The sequence below is a fragment of the Maniola jurtina genome, chromosome Z (genome assembly GCF_905333055.1).
Source record: "Maniola jurtina chromosome Z, ilManJurt1.1, whole genome shotgun sequence".
In the NCBI taxonomy this organism is placed as follows: Eukaryota; Metazoa; Arthropoda; class Insecta; order Lepidoptera; family Nymphalidae; genus Maniola; species Maniola jurtina.
This window is the reverse complement of record NC_060058.1, coordinates 5,740,001-5,757,485: the sequence shown is the minus strand read 5'-3', so window position 1 is coordinate 5,757,485 and position 17,485 is coordinate 5,740,001. Positions and strand designations below refer to the sequence as shown.

At 35.4% G+C, this 17,485-nt stretch overlaps 1 protein-coding gene across 6 annotated transcripts in view; it reads right to left on the bottom strand.

Moving 5' to 3' along the window:
- Positions 1 to 13,303, bottom strand: part of LOC123880638 (period circadian protein) — a 36,540-nt gene extending 23,237 nt beyond the window's left edge. For 2 of the 6 annotated variants that reach the window (XM_045928854.1, XM_045928855.1), the window contains exons 1-13: positions 13,068 to 13,303; positions 10,443 to 10,545; positions 8,574 to 8,657; positions 8,163 to 8,338; positions 7,373 to 7,461; positions 6,711 to 6,785; positions 6,377 to 6,508; positions 5,794 to 5,869; positions 4,217 to 4,420; positions 3,070 to 3,298; positions 1,486 to 1,597; positions 827 to 946; positions 382 to 531 (exon numbers count right to left, since the gene is read on the bottom strand). In XM_045928854.1, coding sequence (XP_045784810.1) covers positions 382 to 531; positions 827 to 946; positions 1,486 to 1,597; positions 3,070 to 3,298; positions 4,217 to 4,420; positions 5,794 to 5,869; positions 6,377 to 6,508; positions 6,711 to 6,785; positions 7,373 to 7,461; positions 8,163 to 8,338; positions 8,574 to 8,657; positions 10,443 to 10,531 — 1,536 coding nt within the window. In that variant the 5' untranslated portion in view covers positions 10,532 to 10,545; positions 13,068 to 13,303. Of the gene's footprint in view, positions 1 to 381; positions 532 to 826; positions 947 to 1,485; positions 1,598 to 3,069; positions 3,299 to 4,216; positions 4,421 to 5,123; positions 5,752 to 5,793; positions 5,870 to 6,376; positions 6,509 to 6,710; positions 6,786 to 7,372; positions 7,702 to 8,162; positions 8,339 to 8,573; positions 8,658 to 10,442; positions 10,546 to 13,067 lie in introns of those variants that run through there. The other 4 variants (XM_045928856.1, XM_045928857.1, XM_045928858.1 and 1 more) reach the window with 4 other exon arrangements.
- Positions 13,304 to 17,485: the final 4,182 nt, after the last annotated feature.

The window sequence follows — 17,485 nt, the reverse complement described above, 5'->3', positions numbered from 1 at the left end:
AAATATTTGACATATAAAGTTAAATGGCGTGTGAGAACTCATTTTTAACCCCCGACCCAAAAACAGGGGTGTTAGAAGTTTGACGTGTGTATCTGTGTATCTGTCTGTGGCATCGTAGCGCCTAAACGAATGAACCGATTTTAATTTAGTTTTTTTTTACGCATTATACTGAATTTTAATAAGAAACCAAAAAAAAAAAGCATCATGTAATGTACCATTGGATAAAATGTACTTATTTAAAAGTCAATGTTACTATTTATATGGTACAGAATCTCTCAACTAAATCAAATTAACAGATCTTTTTTATTAGCCATATTGTTTTCATAGTTTCAACTAATGGTGCCCAAAAGTCGCATTTTTCAATTACGTTCGTTAACTTACATAACAACTGTGGTCTGCGTCTTGTATGACGAGACGCAATTCCTCTTCAGGCTTAGGTGCTTCCTCTATCAAACTTTCCATGAAAGACGCCAAGTCTTGGCATCGCTTGCTCATCTGTTGCTTCGCTGCTTCCGCAGGCTTAGTCAATACCTGAATTTCATTAAAAGGTTAACTTGCACTCTTAGCGTTGTATACCTCCTAACTATCTTGACACATTTCCATGTATCACATAATGGTAAGTTTTTTTGGTAAATAATGGGTTAGAGTAACAAGTCGTTACGCAAAGGGGTTTACTTAATCGGCAAAAATGAATACCCGCCAGACTCTGTTATACTTTTTGTCTAATAAGGCGCGCTTTTACCCTTTAAGAATGTAATCTTAGCCCGAAACAAGCTATGAAAACGTAACAGAAACATTGTGTCTAGGTACATAAAAATCTTCCTACCTCATTCATAATTCTGATCATATTTTCTCTTATAGCTTGAGCCTTTGTTTCTTCTTCTGTATATTTTTTGAAAAATTTGTCAGGCTCTGGAGTCTGGAAAACATCAGGATTTGTTGGGCCCTGATATATAAGAAAAAAGATTAATCGCAATTTTGCATAAAATCAACTCATTACTCATTCATTCAGTCCAGATTAATTTAGCTAGCTAGCTAAATTAATCCCAGCCCAGCACTAAAGAAAATTACATTGTGATGATGTGATACACTTTCAATCAACTGATAGGTACTTTCTTAGTGCCCGGCAAATATTTTGAGCAAGTAGAATAGATTAGAAACGAATGTATTTTTATTCAAGTAAACTTTCACAAGTACTTTTGAATTGTCAAAATAATATATCACTTTCCAAAAAGCTGTGTAGTCTGTAGTGGGAAAAAAATTGGATAAGTAGCAAAGCAAATTCACGTGCATCCCTTACTTACAAACCAATCGCGTTCAAAATGTTTGCTAGGCTTCATTATTGGCTAACATTAGCACGAATACAATAAGTTCAGTGAATTACAAATTTGGCGATTGTTACAATAGTATGATAACCACAACTTTCGTGCTAGTCTCCCTGTTATATGTACAATGTACATTAGGTATACCTAATATAACACGAACCTCAATTATAAAATGTTTTCCAATCACGAATTCGAGCTTCCTTGACCATGGATTAATGAAAGAAGTCCATTCAGTCTCCAGTTTCAAGTAATCTCCATTTTGCGCCATCATCCTAAATAAACAATGAACCAGAATTGAACCACAAAAGTTTAGCATTTATTATTATTAGTAAATATACAATATATAAATATAAAATAAAGATTAATTATTTTATATACAAACATAAAACGCAGGCAATATGATTTCAATGACTAAGGCCCACTTGCACCAAACTGTTTTAGCAAATATTGTACTGCTTCTACGTTTTGAGTTCATTCCAGGATTGACAGGGATAGAAACATTAATAAGTTATTAAAAAGTTGAATCAAGTCGACCATAGTTAATTAAAATATATTTATTTGTGGGCAAAATATGATAAAATACATTCGCTTTAAAGCATCTCATAGTGAAATCAAATAGATCAAAATCAAATTAAACGGTTAGTAAAAATATATAGACGGTTTAGGTTTTAGGTTTCGCACGAAACTTTTCTGTTCGACGTTAGTGACACAAGTATTCAAAACATGAGTAAAAACTGGGACACACCAAACGCGTATGCAGCACGTAAGCGTAGACGTAGCGCGTACCATGACGTTGTAATGTATGGAACTGCATTAGATATGGCATACCGCTTGCGTGACGTGAACGTTCGCGTAGACGTTAAGCGTGCTGTCATGTCTATGGACTCACGCGCATCACTACGAGCGTGGTCACGTGTAAGTGCTTGGTGTGAATCGGCTCTAAATAGTCATCTTCTAGACCAGAGCATTCTATCTTAGATATTATGACTCAACGAAAAGTTGATCACTATATTTTCATTCATTATAATATATGAAATTTAAGCAATTATATCACAGAAAAGCATAAATCAGTCGCTTTAAAACACAGGCAGTTTTAAGAAAATCGCTTTAAATCACAAATATTGGCAATCGCTGAAAATTGCGCGATTCTGCAAAGCGATACGACCACTAACTAATAGAAACTAAAAACATTGTTTGGCTACTTGTCGTACGATGCAAATCTCATAAGTTATCTTATTGATTTTTATATTTCGCACGGCATTAAACTGGACAAATTATTTATTGATTAAACATAATTTTGGTTTTGGTCACGTTTATACTGATTAAATAAACACAAAAAATTTACAAACGTAGATACAAAGCAATGCCAACATGTTTCGATAGCAAAATAAATACAATCTTCAACATGTTTGTATGTAAATGTTTCGGCGGTGCAAACTTACAGTAAAAGAAACTGCCAACTTGTAGTTTATTTTACTGTCTGTTTTTATATACAATCCTCTAGTAATAGGATGCCCGGGACTTCACCCGCGTGGATTTAGGTTTTTCAAAATCCCGTGGGAATTCTTTGATTTTCCGGGATAAAAAGTAGCCTATGTGCTAGTCCAGGATATAATCTATCTCCATTCCAAATTTCAGCCAAATCCGGCAAGTAGTTTTTGCGTGAAGAAGTAACAAACATACACACACACACACATACACACAAACTTTCACCTTTATAATATTAGTGTGATTAGAGACCCACCTGTAAGGTTTAGAGCGCTGTTCTCCACCCTCCTTCACAATAGTTTCATACACCTGACGCAGATAAAAAAGATCGCTGGGATGGTACAGTAGCAAAACATCTTTTTCTATGATATCCTGTGGCAGGTATCCAAGATATGGCACAGATTCTGGATCAATATAATCGAGCCTTCCACTGGGTGAGTGCCTCATAACAAAAGGTTTTGGGTTGGTAACTATTTCGTTGGGCGCTGCAAAATTATGTAAGTAAATTAATCAGAATCGGTGTTCACGAAAGCTATAAGTATCACGCACGTGACTATTTTCCGGAAAGCAGTTTGGTAAATTTCAGTACTTCTAAGGTTTCGGAGATCTCACGTGGTGTTGGCTCTACGATACGATACTTAAAACTTGTGGTTTTTAAAGTCAGTTTTATTTTCCTTTTGAAATTTTTTTATTTCACATTTTTTAGTGGCCCCACTGTATATTGTTTACTAAGCTATTACACTGATCGCGAGCAATTTGCTCTTATCCATTGAGGAGTTCTGTTCTCCATCTCCGAAGATATTCATCAGATCTTCACCAAATTCATCAAATGGGACCACCTGCACGGTATACCCTTTCAAACAAAAAAAAATCCAAATCGGTCCAGGGTCTTTGAGTAATCGGGGAACATACATAAAAAAAAAGATTCCGACGAATTGAGAACCTGCTCCGTTTTTGAAGTCGGTTAAAAATCGGCGAAGAGAAGCCTATAAAACTGTTCGTTTAGTCATAAAGAAAGCCCGTCAAAAGTTTGTGCCATGTTTTCTTAGCATTTTTAGATAGTAGGTATAATCAGGGGGCACGGCAGTGCCTCCGCCAAGACGAGCCAAAAGGCGGCCGGGGCGTGGCGCTACGTACCTTTTTCTCGAAGTGTTTCGCCGTATTTTTGATAATATATATTTCGCAGTTTTTCATTTTAGCCAGTCTCATCGAGGAACATAAAATTTTTTTCAAAACAGTAATAATTAATTTTAGCGCAGTAGGTAAGTATTATCGATAGAGTTCCATCATAATATTGTGAAATAATGTTAAAGGTTGCTCACGTTGAGCATTTGTCGAAGTCTAATAAAACTTAATAGTTGTTTAATAAATACCATAAAACTAAAATAACTTTAGTAACTTACTTTTGAAGGCGGAGAAGAAGGGTGAAGCTTGAATAACCAAATACATAACTTGTCCCTCATCTTCGTTCATATTTTTAAAGAAGAATTTCAACAAGAACGGCATGTACGTAACAACTCTATCTTTGATTCCAAAACCAGTGTTCAATCCTTTGTATCGTCTTATGCGACAGACCATTGTTGATACGTGGTCCCCAAGATCAGGGGCTGTTGAAAAATATCGTTTAAATAGAAAAATGAGGTTAGGCATTAAAATGATAACACAAAATCGTACCTAGTATCATAGTATACAATGAGTTCTGCAAAATTATGTTAAAAAGTATTTCCCTCGAGACATTCATCTAAGAGATTGATTTTACTGGTATAACATTATTAGAATCTCTTTCAATCTTCATAGGATGGATCATTTTTATAATTTATAAGTATTATATAAAATATTAAACGACATATTAAAATATTTAAATATACTAAAAAGGTCAATAGGGTACAAATAATATACCTCTCCAATCCTTAAAAATATGTCTCCTTTTTTTATGATCACGAAACAACGACTTATTTATTTAATGACTATTTTGGATTGTGCTGTTTGTTTAGGTCATTGGATTTTCTCGTTAAAATCAGTTGCTAACCGCGGAGATCGATCGCTCAAGTGCCTACACTTTGTTCGACTTTCGCTTTAATTAATTTTTTAAACAAGTAAAATCTTTTTAATGTAAAGATCAACGCAAGCCTATACTTATACCCATACAAGATGCAGTTTATGTGTCGGAGAATCGGACATCTTAAACTAAGGACCATATTACAGGAAAATTGTTTGAGCACTTTTACTCATTACTTCTAACAATATTGGCAATTATATTATTGCTCAAGGGGGACCTATTCAAGACTACTTATTTAGTATTTAGTTTACCTGTATCTCGTATGAAATACAATTTCTCCATTCAATATATTTAATTAATCTGGAAAACTAATGAAACTAATATATACTGGATGATTTAAAAATCATGTGAATAGTTTAACATCGGGTATAAAATGATACCAGCGTTCTCTTTCGTCATCCATGTGCCAATCATAATAATGTATAACGACGAACAGTATTAACGATATCCATATTCGCTGCAATAAATTACATACGAACAACCACATCCCACTGAAAACAAACATCGAACAATAGGTAGATATATTTCACTCATTCTGCAAAATCTAAACTACGACTTATTATTTGAAACATAAATATTAGAAACTTAAGTTCTGCCAACGGCAAAATTCATAAAAGCAACTATAAATGAAAAACTTGAAAAGAACTAATTTTTTACCTCACAACAGGAAATCAAGTTTGTAGCCGATTGAAACCCACATTCAAATCAGAAAACCCTGTAAACTTTGTACCATAAAACCATTAACTTTATCATACTAATTATAATAGTAGGTTTAATATACATAGGTACTTGCAGGAGCAGTATGCTCGTATGTAAATCATGTTTGATAATGGTGTTGAGACAAATAATGCAGCACACATATTATAAGCAGCGAGCAATTTGTATCTATTGGCAGCATGGATCATTTAAAAAAAAAATTACCTTTAGTTTGCGTACCATTTACACTTTTTGGGGCCGCTAGTCCGTTAGTAATTTGAGATGCAAATGTATTGCGATCCTGCGAAAATATAAATGAATTTAAGTTAAACTTTCCTGCCAAAGATTTTCTGCTGTGTCTATGCCACGTAGCCACGTTGAAATGGATTCGGAGTATAGGTTTAATTGAATGGAAAGACCTCTTCCATGTTAACCCGTTTCCGTCTTTGACTGCACCTAGCACCAGGTGATATTATATCACGGTCAAGGGCTAACTTATGGTCAAGTAAAATAAATTCAGTTATAAAGGCGTGGTTGTCGTATAAATACATAATGATTATTAATAGTATCAAGAATTTTAATTTCTCAAATATGCAATTAAAATTTTTAATACTAGCATTAATTTAATTAAATTAGATGCTACTACCTTACCACCACTAACATTAATTTATCGGCACTCCGAGCAACTACTAACATGTCGGTGACCCAACCTTGAAGTGCTTGCCCATCACAAAATCACCCAACGCATCTAAAGAAGTTTTCACTTCAAAAACAGTTAATCAAAATAATAACCAGAAAATCGTCTTACCCTTTGGTGAACAAAATCTATAAAAGATCGGCCAATCCACATGTCTTTAGGAAAACCAAGCGCAGTCGTGATGGATGACGTCGTATACATTACGATTCCATCTTGCAAGGATATCACACAAGAAAATCCATCCTGGAGGGTAAACAATAATTAAAAATACGTGTATTAGCTTCAAAATTCATTATATTTTTGGTAGGTATTGCAGTATAAAAAACAGTACGTGACAAACCTGCAAAAGGCCTATCATGTGAAACGCTAGAGCTCAAGAGTACTTATTTGTGACGATGCTAGCAACCTACCTCTTACAAAATATAGATTAATCTTTTATACTCACATAAGTTTGGGTAGAATTTGGATCGCTGGTAACAAACATTACTGGAGTACCAACTGGCGTATCGCACACAACGGGCTAGAATGATAAACCAGAAATAATTTTAGATGCGTTCTGCGTCAATTTTTAATACGATAAAGGCTGCCTTCATGGACATGAGAAAAGCGAGAGATATAAGAAAAACTCACAAACGAGTGAGATTCATTATACAGGGTGTTTGGTAATTAGTAACTATATAATGACGACACGTACCCACGCTACTTTGATCTGATAAATACCATGCTGAAGTATAATGACGAAATAAAATTATAAAAATTTCCATACAAAATTTTAAAAAATTATGTCAAGATTTTCATGACCCTTACGTGCCCTAACTCACTGAGAGCCTTGGCCTCCTTTAAATAGGCGGAGGAATCTCAGTGAGTTAGAGCACGTTAGGGTCATGAAAACTTGGACATATTTTTTTTTTAATTTGTATGGAAATTTTTGTAACTTTATTTCGTCATTATACTTCAGCATTGTATTCATCAGATCAAAGTAGCATGGGTACGTGTCGTCATTATATACTAATCACCAAACATCCTGTATAGTTTAGGGTTTTAGTAACAAAGGGAACGAAATCACATCCTTGGACGAATTGCAGCTTTATTCTAATAATGGAGTACCTCGTCTTTTCCACTCGTCCTATCAGATACTTCCATCGTCTCAGGCCCCTTCTCTGGCTGCACCAACCCGGGCGATTGCGTTTGCGCAACTGCACGAAAAAAATTATACCATTATAAAATTAAACTTGAAAATTAAATGAAAGAGAGTGTTCATTATTAGCTGAAAAAAAATCACAGTCACTCGAACAAAAAGTAATATTACCTGTGCACTTGTGAATACTGAGCTGTTTAGATCATGTGTGTTACCTTAACTTACGAGTAGATATACCGGTGAATATTACAAAACTGTTTGCAGGAAGAAATATTCAAATAAGCAGGCCCTTGGACTTCTGTAATAATAATAATTGTTTTAAATTTTTTTATTATTAGAGATGATAGCGTTATTATTTTGAATTAAGTTGGTAGCTAGGGCTAGTTTAATTACTTATAAAATTATTATGAATGTGCTTATTGTGTATCTTATTTTATTACCAGTTGGCCTTGAAGACGTGGCTGGCCTAACTGTTCCCTGATTCCACATAGGTATTTGTATAATTCCTAATTTTGATTATGAGACCTAGCTATAATAAATTAGAGTTGAAAAATAATATCTCAAATTGCAGTAACAAGTTTTCGTCATAAAATAGCGCAGATTAAAAGCGAAGAATTTTAAAATGTCGAAAAAGCTTGATTTTAAAAACATAACCTCCTTTTTTTGAAATCCGTTGAAAATAAGTTCCCAATTAGACTCATATCATACTTAATATAGAGAATATAATAAAAAATTAGAAAGAAAAGAAACTTTTATTACCATCACTGATGTCTTCCTTAGACGATTCAAAGATCGGCGCGATTTCGGGAACGCATTCATTTTCATTTATGACCTCAGTAACTTTTAAATCCGTTTGGAGACCCTGTAGGGGTATTTTCTTCTTTGCGTCTTTATCTTTGGATCTTTTTTCTGGTGGTTGACTTTCATTGTTGATGCTAGAGAAACCAATTGGTAGAATAAACACGGATACAAAGAACACCCATAGCAGTATTTTATGTAAATAAAATTCAAATGCCGCATGTACGAAATATCATCACTTGAGAAAGGCCCGACCAATTAGTCTAATTCTTTTGGAGACCACCGGATAAGTCAAAAAAGATGGTATTTTTTTTTTTAAATCTCATCTAACTTATTATCCTTGTATTAAGTAAATATAAAGATTTTTCAAACCTGTATCCAGAAGTGGAAGGCTTTCCACCATATCCACTGCTCCCACTTGAATTGCTGCCAGAATGTGTCGATTTCGAGCTACGACTAAAAAGAAGTTAAAACTGTTAAAATCACTGAAATGGGAATATACCAGTACCGGAAGGTGTTTTTTTAAAAAAAAAAAAAGAATCATAGCCATTTGAATCATGACTAACATTCCCCTTTCCCTTCCAACTAAGCGTAAAGCTTGTGCTAGGAGTGTTAATTAAAAATTTGTAACACCCCCGACAAGTGAAGGTTACAGTAACTAGAAAAGAGCTTTCAAACGGCCGAACCAATTTTCTTGGATTATAGCAAAGAACACTCTCGATCAAGCCTAAGACCAAGCAAGTTTAAGACCTACGATGCCACAGACAGATACACAAATACACAGATACACACGTCAAACTTATAACACCCCTCTTTTAGGGTCGAGGATTAACAATTAATATAATTAATGACAGTGATCAGTTGGCGTAGTTAAAAAAAATGTCGTTACCTTGTCGTTACGACAACTCTACCTAGTTTTTTTAATCAGCAATGCGAATAAAAGTAAAAGAGATTCAAAATAAAAAAGATTTGTTTTTGAGATGGTAGATTAATTTGACCAAACAACTATTCAATGTTTCTTTCCAAGCTGCAAAACCCTTGCGAAACTGACTTATACTTGGCTGGTTTTTAGACTGAAAACTGAGGCTCTGTTTTTCAACCCACGCACACGTTTTCAGTCACGCGGCAGCGACGAAGTGTATAATCTATGTATAGAATCATCTACAGACCAATTTCACGTGTAGATACTCCTTTTCTAATAATAGTTATGTTCAAGTTATAATTTGGGATAGTAGGTAACTGGTAAGTAGTATGTAACTAGTAACAGGCGGTAACTGGATTACGCTCGCCTTCAGCGAGAATATCGGACATGTGCAAGTTTTTCTTGCACAGTTAAAAACTGGTTGAGATAACCATAATCGAAATTGTGTTTTATTTTTGGATTTGACTTGTACACTGTACAAAGTTGGTGCAGAGAATCCGAACCCAATGGTGGGTTCTTCCTTGTAGAGTTAGAGTCCACGATGCTCGCAATGCGTAGATTATGTAATAGTGTTCTTTTTTAACCCCCGACCCAAAAAGAGGGGTGTTATAAGTTTGACGTGTGTATCTGTGTATCTGTGTATCTGTGTGTCTGTGTATCTGTGTATCTGTCTGTGGCATCGTAGCGCCTAAACGAATGAACCGATTTTAATTTACTTTTTTTTGTTTGAAAGGTGGCTTGATCGAGAGTGTTCTTAGATATAATCCAAAAAAATTGGTTCAGCCGTGTAAGAGCTATCAGCTCTTTTCTAGTTTTCTTGAAGAAAAAAAGGTTAGATAACCGTTAAGTTCATAATATTATGTCAATTGACAAATGTCAAGCTGTCAAGATGGACGTTGCCTAGATACATAATTATTTATTTGAAAATGATGTTTTGGAAAACTCAAATACTTTGTCGGGGGTGTTATAAATTTTTAATTTACACTTGTTTTATTGACTTGTTACTTTGACTCTATATCGATGACTAAACGTTATAATCTTAACCTCTGCGGTGAGTAGAGTCGATGCTATTTAACGAAATGTAACTACTTATCTATCAGTGAAATAAATTTATGTATGTAAAGTGATACCTATTTTTTTTTTCAGTGAAGATCATAAGATCACGTAGTGCTGGAAATAATCCCCTATATACAAACTCAAAAACTAACTTACAATACTCTAGTAACTATAGAGTAGACATAATATCTATGCGAAAGTATGGGTATATATCTCTTTGAGTAATACCCATTCTTTCATAGTAATAATCGACACAAACTTACCTTCTTCTAGATTGGCTGTTACTACAGCTGTTGGAGTAAGCGGAATCCGATACTTTCGCATTATTCTCTGATTCATCCAGGTTATCCATATTAGTGATTTTTTCTGAAAACATAATTATCATTAATTAAGTGTTGCTTACAAACTAAACTTACTTATAGATATCGACATACAAGTGTCATGTAATTGCAGCGCCGAGTTCAATGCCTTCGGAGTCTGAAACTTTATTGTATTTCAGCGAAAAGGTACTATTTACCTTTATATATTTATATTTTACTAACCTAATAAGTTAATTAGCTGACATAGCTTAAGTGCTAGTTGAGAATATTAAAGTGGCAATAGGCAAAACACATAATTCGATGAACCTATGGGCGCTGGGGTTCCAAGGTGCTGGAATGGGAACTACCATCCAGAAAGGGCAGCATTGATATACTCCATAACAGTTAACATCAAATAAGTTGTAGGGACCCGCGGGTTTTAGTCAGCGCAAGACCATGGCCAAGTCCCTGTAAAGACCTATGCCCATCTAACGACGACGGTGAAGGTTGCTAATTATAATTAGCAAAGACTCAGAATAAAACTAATTGACAATCTATCTCCTTATCCATTACCTAGGTCATAGATTATACAGTTATACCACTAACCCAATGGCCAGGATGGCACTATTCTTGCATGTTGTCTGAATAGATAGGGTAAGGAACTTCCTCCCTAACGAGGGAAACCAAGCCTAGGCTTAGGAGAGCAAGAAAAAATTTAACTTTATTCATGAGACGGAAAACCATTACCTCTACCATTGTTCCGGCCAAAAATCCGTCATGGATACCACCCCGCCACGGGGGAGCATAGTGGTTTTGTCAGACTTCTCGACTAAAAACCTCACGAAGTTCCGACCCACCGGTTAACTTCTTTCGTACAATTAATTACCTACCTAAGGTGAAAGTTTTTTTTTATAGTCTGAGTTTTCACCACTGAAGTTTGAAGTAAGAATCTGTACAAGTTTGAATCACGTTTGGGCAGCAAGAACACGTGCCCAATGCCACAACGCAGGGAAAGATCGATTGCTAACGAGTCGCACGCGTAATCCAAAAAAATACTATTTTTTTAAGGTTCCGTACTCAAAGCGTGATAACGGGTCCCTATTACTAAGCCTCCACTGTCCGTCTGTCTGCCAGCGGGCTGTATCTCGTGAACCGTTATAGGTAGAGACTTGAAATTTTCACACAATATGTATGTATATCTATTGCAATTTGCAGGTACAACATTAAATAATACAAACAAAATGGGAATACGGAACCCTTCGTGTGTGAGTTCGACTAACACTTGACCAGTTTTTATACATTTTATAGAAAACACGAACGAGGTCCCGTGCTGGTGGTAACCACACGTCCTCTTAACTTTTACTAGATGCGAGTAAGAGCTTTATAAGTCGGTATTTCAAAATGTGTTTATTTATTTATTAAATGCCACCTACTTTACATGATTTTTTCTCGGAAAAATTACATCAATAAATTGAAAAACGTGATAATATTTCTCAACATACAAAGCCAAGTACAAGCCTCATCATAGCCAATTTGTATATAGGTTTTCTCAGATCTCCATCTCGAGTTTTAAAGGACAAGGTTATTTAATAACTTTGTCCACCTGTCCACCTGTCCACACACACACACACACACACACAAGGTAGGCAACTTATACCTCTTAAATACGACAAGGGTGAGTCAAAAATAAGTTTGGTTCATAGACTTACAATTTTTTTCGTACCCACAAGAGACCTACTTATGTGTAACTCTATATCTTGACCATGACGATGAAAGTTTTTAGCAAGTATGGCACGAAGCTCTACCATAATAATATGCGCTTTCTGACACGCGCTTGGCCAGTTTTGTAATATCTTGGTTCTTATCACACTTCACACCAATATTATAAATAAAGGCGAAAGTTTGTGTGTATGTATGTTAGTATGTTTGTTACGCTTTCACGCAAAAACTACTAGACGGATTTGGCTGAAATTTAGGATGCAGGTTGATTATACCATGGATGAACACAGCGCTTCTTTTTATCCCGGAAAACAAAGGAGTTCCCACGGGATTTTTAAAAACCTATATCCACGCGAATGAAGACGCGGGTGGTCAAGCGCTTGCCTATAGTGAATTTAAAAAAAATACAGCAATTATTTTTTTCAAAAGTCCAGGAAAACCCATATAACAAATTAGGTACCATAATATTATAAAATGTTCCATTCACAAAGTTATCCCAAAATTGACATGGTGGCAGTGGTGGGATGAGAACTAACTTTTATTGCTAAATACCCATAACATTAGGGTAACTTTGTCAAAGCATAAAAGTTGGAAACCTCTACGATTTTTCATATTATTTTGTTGCAAAATTACATACCTTTAGGATCACTTATTTTACGAAATAAACCATATTTACACAAAACTTTTTGATAGTATCCTAAAAATCGGCGTTACTACCTAAGTTTACTAATGTTACCTGTCTCTACTGTACCCGTCTCGATTGCAGTTTTGTGTATCTTTGGATGACTTATCTTTAGTATATAAGTACTATTTTATTCTATTACTTACTTGATAACTGCCACTTCATAAAAATAAAAATCAAGTATTTACCTGCGTTGGAATTTTTAGTCCATTCTCCTTTCACCACACTAATTTTGTAATCTCAAATTACTCTACTGCTATTTGGAAAACGTTTATAACTTAAGGAATACTAAACTTTTATTAAGTAAACACCAAAATTATATTTAGTTTTTATCTTTTAATCAATCACTTGATGTTAGTAAACATTTAACTCGACTTCTCTGCTTGTCGGGAGTTATACGATTGGTTAATTTTGTTCCCTCGATCATGTCAGACGTATATTAGGGATGTGCTACTGAGGCTCGAGTATCGATACTCGATAAACTACTTCACGTGTTGAGTGAATTCACATGTGTATTCTATTTACAATACACAGAGAAGAGAGAAATATTATTAGAAGTAAAATATTATTAATATTGTAAACTTTATAGTATAAGAATACGGTTTTCATGTAACTAACCTTAGGGCTGAGAGTTCTCCATAATGTTTGCAAAATTGTGTAAAGTCTGCCGAACTATACTGGGTCTGCGTAACAGGTTATGACCTAAACCCTTCTCATTCTGAGAGGAGACCCGTACTCAGTAGTAGGCCGGCAGTGAATTAATCATGATGAAGATGATGATTCAATGTGTAAAGGTTTGTATTATGGCCAAACCTTCCCTATTTTGAGAGGAGACAGTGACCTGTTAATTGTTGCGATGATGAAACTCAGGTTAGAAGCGGTGGTAGTCACTAGGCTCTTAAGACTTCAACCTCCTATTTTGGAGTTTCGGGACATGAGCCAAGGCACGTACCTCTAACTTTTCGGAGTTAATGCGTTTTTGGCAATTAAATATCACTCGCTATAACGGTGAAAGAAAAGTCTATGTCAAGGCTTTTCATTCCAGAACTGTACACGCGAATTTCTCATTATTAATTTATTTTTTATTTTTTATTCAGTACAAGTTAGCCCTTTATTGCAATCTCACCTGGTGGTAAGTGATGATGCAGTCTGAGATGGAAGCGGGCTAACCTGGAAGGGGTATGGCAGTTTTCATTAAACCCATACTCTTTTGGTTTCTACACGGCGTCGTATCGGAACGCTAAGTAGCTTGGCGGTATCATTTGCCAGTGGGGTGGACTACTAGCCACGGCCGAAGCCTCCCACCAGACCAGACCAGAAATTTAGAAATTGTAAAGTGCCAACCCCTGCCAGGATTGGATGCCTGATTATATCAACAAATAAATTGAAGTAATGGTTATAGTTACTTGTGTAAACTGTCTATATGCCTGAGAGTTCTCCATAATGTTCTCAAAGGTGTCTGAAGTCTGTTTATCCGCACTTGACCAACGTGGTAGACTGTGACTTAAACCTTTCTCATCCTGATAGAAAACTCATGCTCAGCAGTGAGCTGGTAATGGGTTTATGAGATGATAATGATGAACCTTAATATCTAAGGTTATTATTATGTAACTGCGATCTATATATCGGTAAATTGCAAGGTGATGACACATCACTAAGATTCACACTCCTAAACACGTGAGCGTCGTTGTTAGCTTAATGTGAACGCTCAACCCCGCGGCCCAGCACGTGGCGTCAGAAAGAGAGAGCAATACCACAAAGAAATTTATAAGGTCCCACCGCGTGAAAATAATTTCCACGGAAACGCTTTATTTTCTAGGAACACAAAGTATCCTATTTACTTCTTTGGTTTTTGTGCATTTCGTTTAATACGGTTAAGTACTAGATAGTTCAGGCTCAAAACACTTAGTAGGTAGATATAATAGGAGTCTATAAATAAAAAACAATCTAACCAGACACACTTTTGGAAGGTGTTATGATACGTAGCATACAGTCCTTTTGTCAGAAAAAAATCATGCTTTTTAGGGCACGTGCCAAAATTTTACCAAGTCATTGCTCTGTAATTTAACGCAGGCGTTCCTCTTCTTTAACCCGGGTTTCTTTACCGAACTTAGACGAAGTTGGCCGATAAAGTGAGACCCCTAATCCAAGCTGGCCACCCAGGTCGGTGAGGACTTTAGGAAGTGTTGCTCGGAAGCCAATAATTATTATAGTCTTTTCGTTGACAGATACGCCGCTGCATTTAAGCAGTGTCCAGTTGTGGTTCCGGTATATGATAACGTTATAGAGGATAATTCACAGTATTATTACCAGCGGTCAGTAAAGCTGACACTAGTGAAGGGCTGAAACTCATTTCCCATTCCAATTGAGAAGCTCTTCCTTTTTTAAATTCTCTCTTTTTTAAAAATTATAAATTATAGACCAGCCAAATGGCTGCAATCAAACTTGCTGGTAAGTGATGACGCAGTCCAAGAGCTCGTTCACACAGGCTACGTAAGCGTAGACGTAGCGCGTACCATTGCGTTGTAATGTATGGAACTGTATGAGACATGGCATACCGCTTGCGTGGCGTGAACGTTCACGTAGAAGTAATACGTGCAGTTATGTCTACGGGTTCACGCGCGTCATTACGCACGTGTCACGTGTACGTGCTGCATACGCAATTGGTGTGAATCGGCCTTAAGATGGAGTCTAAGCCTTTTCACTCTTGACTTGAAGGAACTTGAAGTTTTTAGGGCTCTGCTCTGAATCATGGGTAGGTAGTTAACAACACCGAGTATCAGGATTATACGGAGTTGGTAACCGAAGTTCTTAGTCTTTACCTATTTAGTGCCTAAGTTGGCAGGTAGGTAGGTACCTTACCTTCATTCTCAATAGACGATTTTTTTCGATAAGTAATTAATTGGCCATCCTCCCTCTACTTATAACTTATTTCTTTATTTGAAAGAATTTATTATAACCGTCAAGTTAGTCCCATTTGGTCAAAATCTGGATATATTGAGAGATGAAGGATGACATTCATGAGATAGAACAAAACGATTAAAAACACGATTCACCCGTGGACAAAAATGAAAACCCGTGGACCGATTTTGATGCTGGTCATTTTCCTTGTACCAAATTGGTAAAAATAGTAATTAATGATGTCACACAAGTCGAAATAGCTGCATATCCATGATAATAAAATTATGATAAACGTGTTGCAAGATACTGTAATAAAAATCCAGGAGATCAATGAATTTATTTTGCTTTATTAGTTTATCAATCTACAAATACATTTGTACACCGGTAATTTGAAACATCTTGTGGCATTTTTTTGCCCTAACACTCATAATATATTATTATATACCAATTTAATAAATTTCACTTAATTTCTAATCTTCAAATAAAACATTATAATTTCTAAGGAATTTTTTCTGCGCTTTACATTCTAGGTAGATGATAATATTAATTTATAATAATTGGTAACCATAATCTTTATAAAATTAAATACATTGGAATGGTAACAAAACAAAATCTTTTTGTACAAAATATAAATATGATAAAAACGCGTAGGCTTAAGATATCGCTCATTCCCACTGGTACAACGGATTAGTTCAACTTTTGAACTAGTGAGACTTTTGTCCCAGTAGTTCAACTGCTGTCTTAAAACGAATACAGGTATATAAGTTTATTTTCATTAATTTTTTTTGGATTCTAGCTATAAAGTTAGAGTTTGATTTGCAAGTTGAAAATATTTCAAGCGTATATTATTACCTACTTAGGCTGAAATCTATACCGTAGGTATTTTGATGTCAAAACAGACCGATTTATAATAACTCTACATAACCTAGACCATGTACCATGACCATGGGCATGGCAACAATGGAAGGACGAGGCGAAGCCGAGTACTTCCAAAGTGATTTTAAAAGGCTCAGGCTGAAGACCCTTATAAACCAAACCAGGTCGAAGGTTAATCTCTATTTCAGCCGAGATTATTGTATATATACCTACTTTTCCCTCATTTGCGCGGAAACAATATAAAATATGAATTCAAGAAAAATGTTAAATTGCAATGTACACAGCTGTTATAAATTGAATAGGTACCTACTTGTCATGAAATTCAAAGGAAATTCAATAATTATTCTTTTAACGAACTGAGTACCTAGTAGGTAAATACCTACTCATTTTTAGAGTTCCGTACCTTAAAAGGAAAAAAAGAACCCTTATAGGATCATTTCGTTGTCTGTCTGTCTATCGTGTCTGTCAAGAACGATCCTCATTTCTAGTGCCAAGATAAAGTTATGGACAATGTTTCATTAATGAAAACACAATTTTTACCTCCCAAATAAGGTATTTTACCTGTACTAATGGCTGATTTTTACAAAACAAATTGAAAAGTATTGTGTTAAAATAAAAACTTCTACACTAATTGAAAAGAAACGCACATTCAGCCTTTTTAGTAATAAATAGGTTTCACGTGTATGGAAAAAAAAATCTTGCACGTGTTATTTTATTTATATACAGCAGCAGTGTGAAATTACGAAATCTGCATTCAGCATTTATAACAATAAATACCACGAGTAGGTACCTAAAAACCGCTCAAGTGCGAGTCGGGTTTCGCTATTTT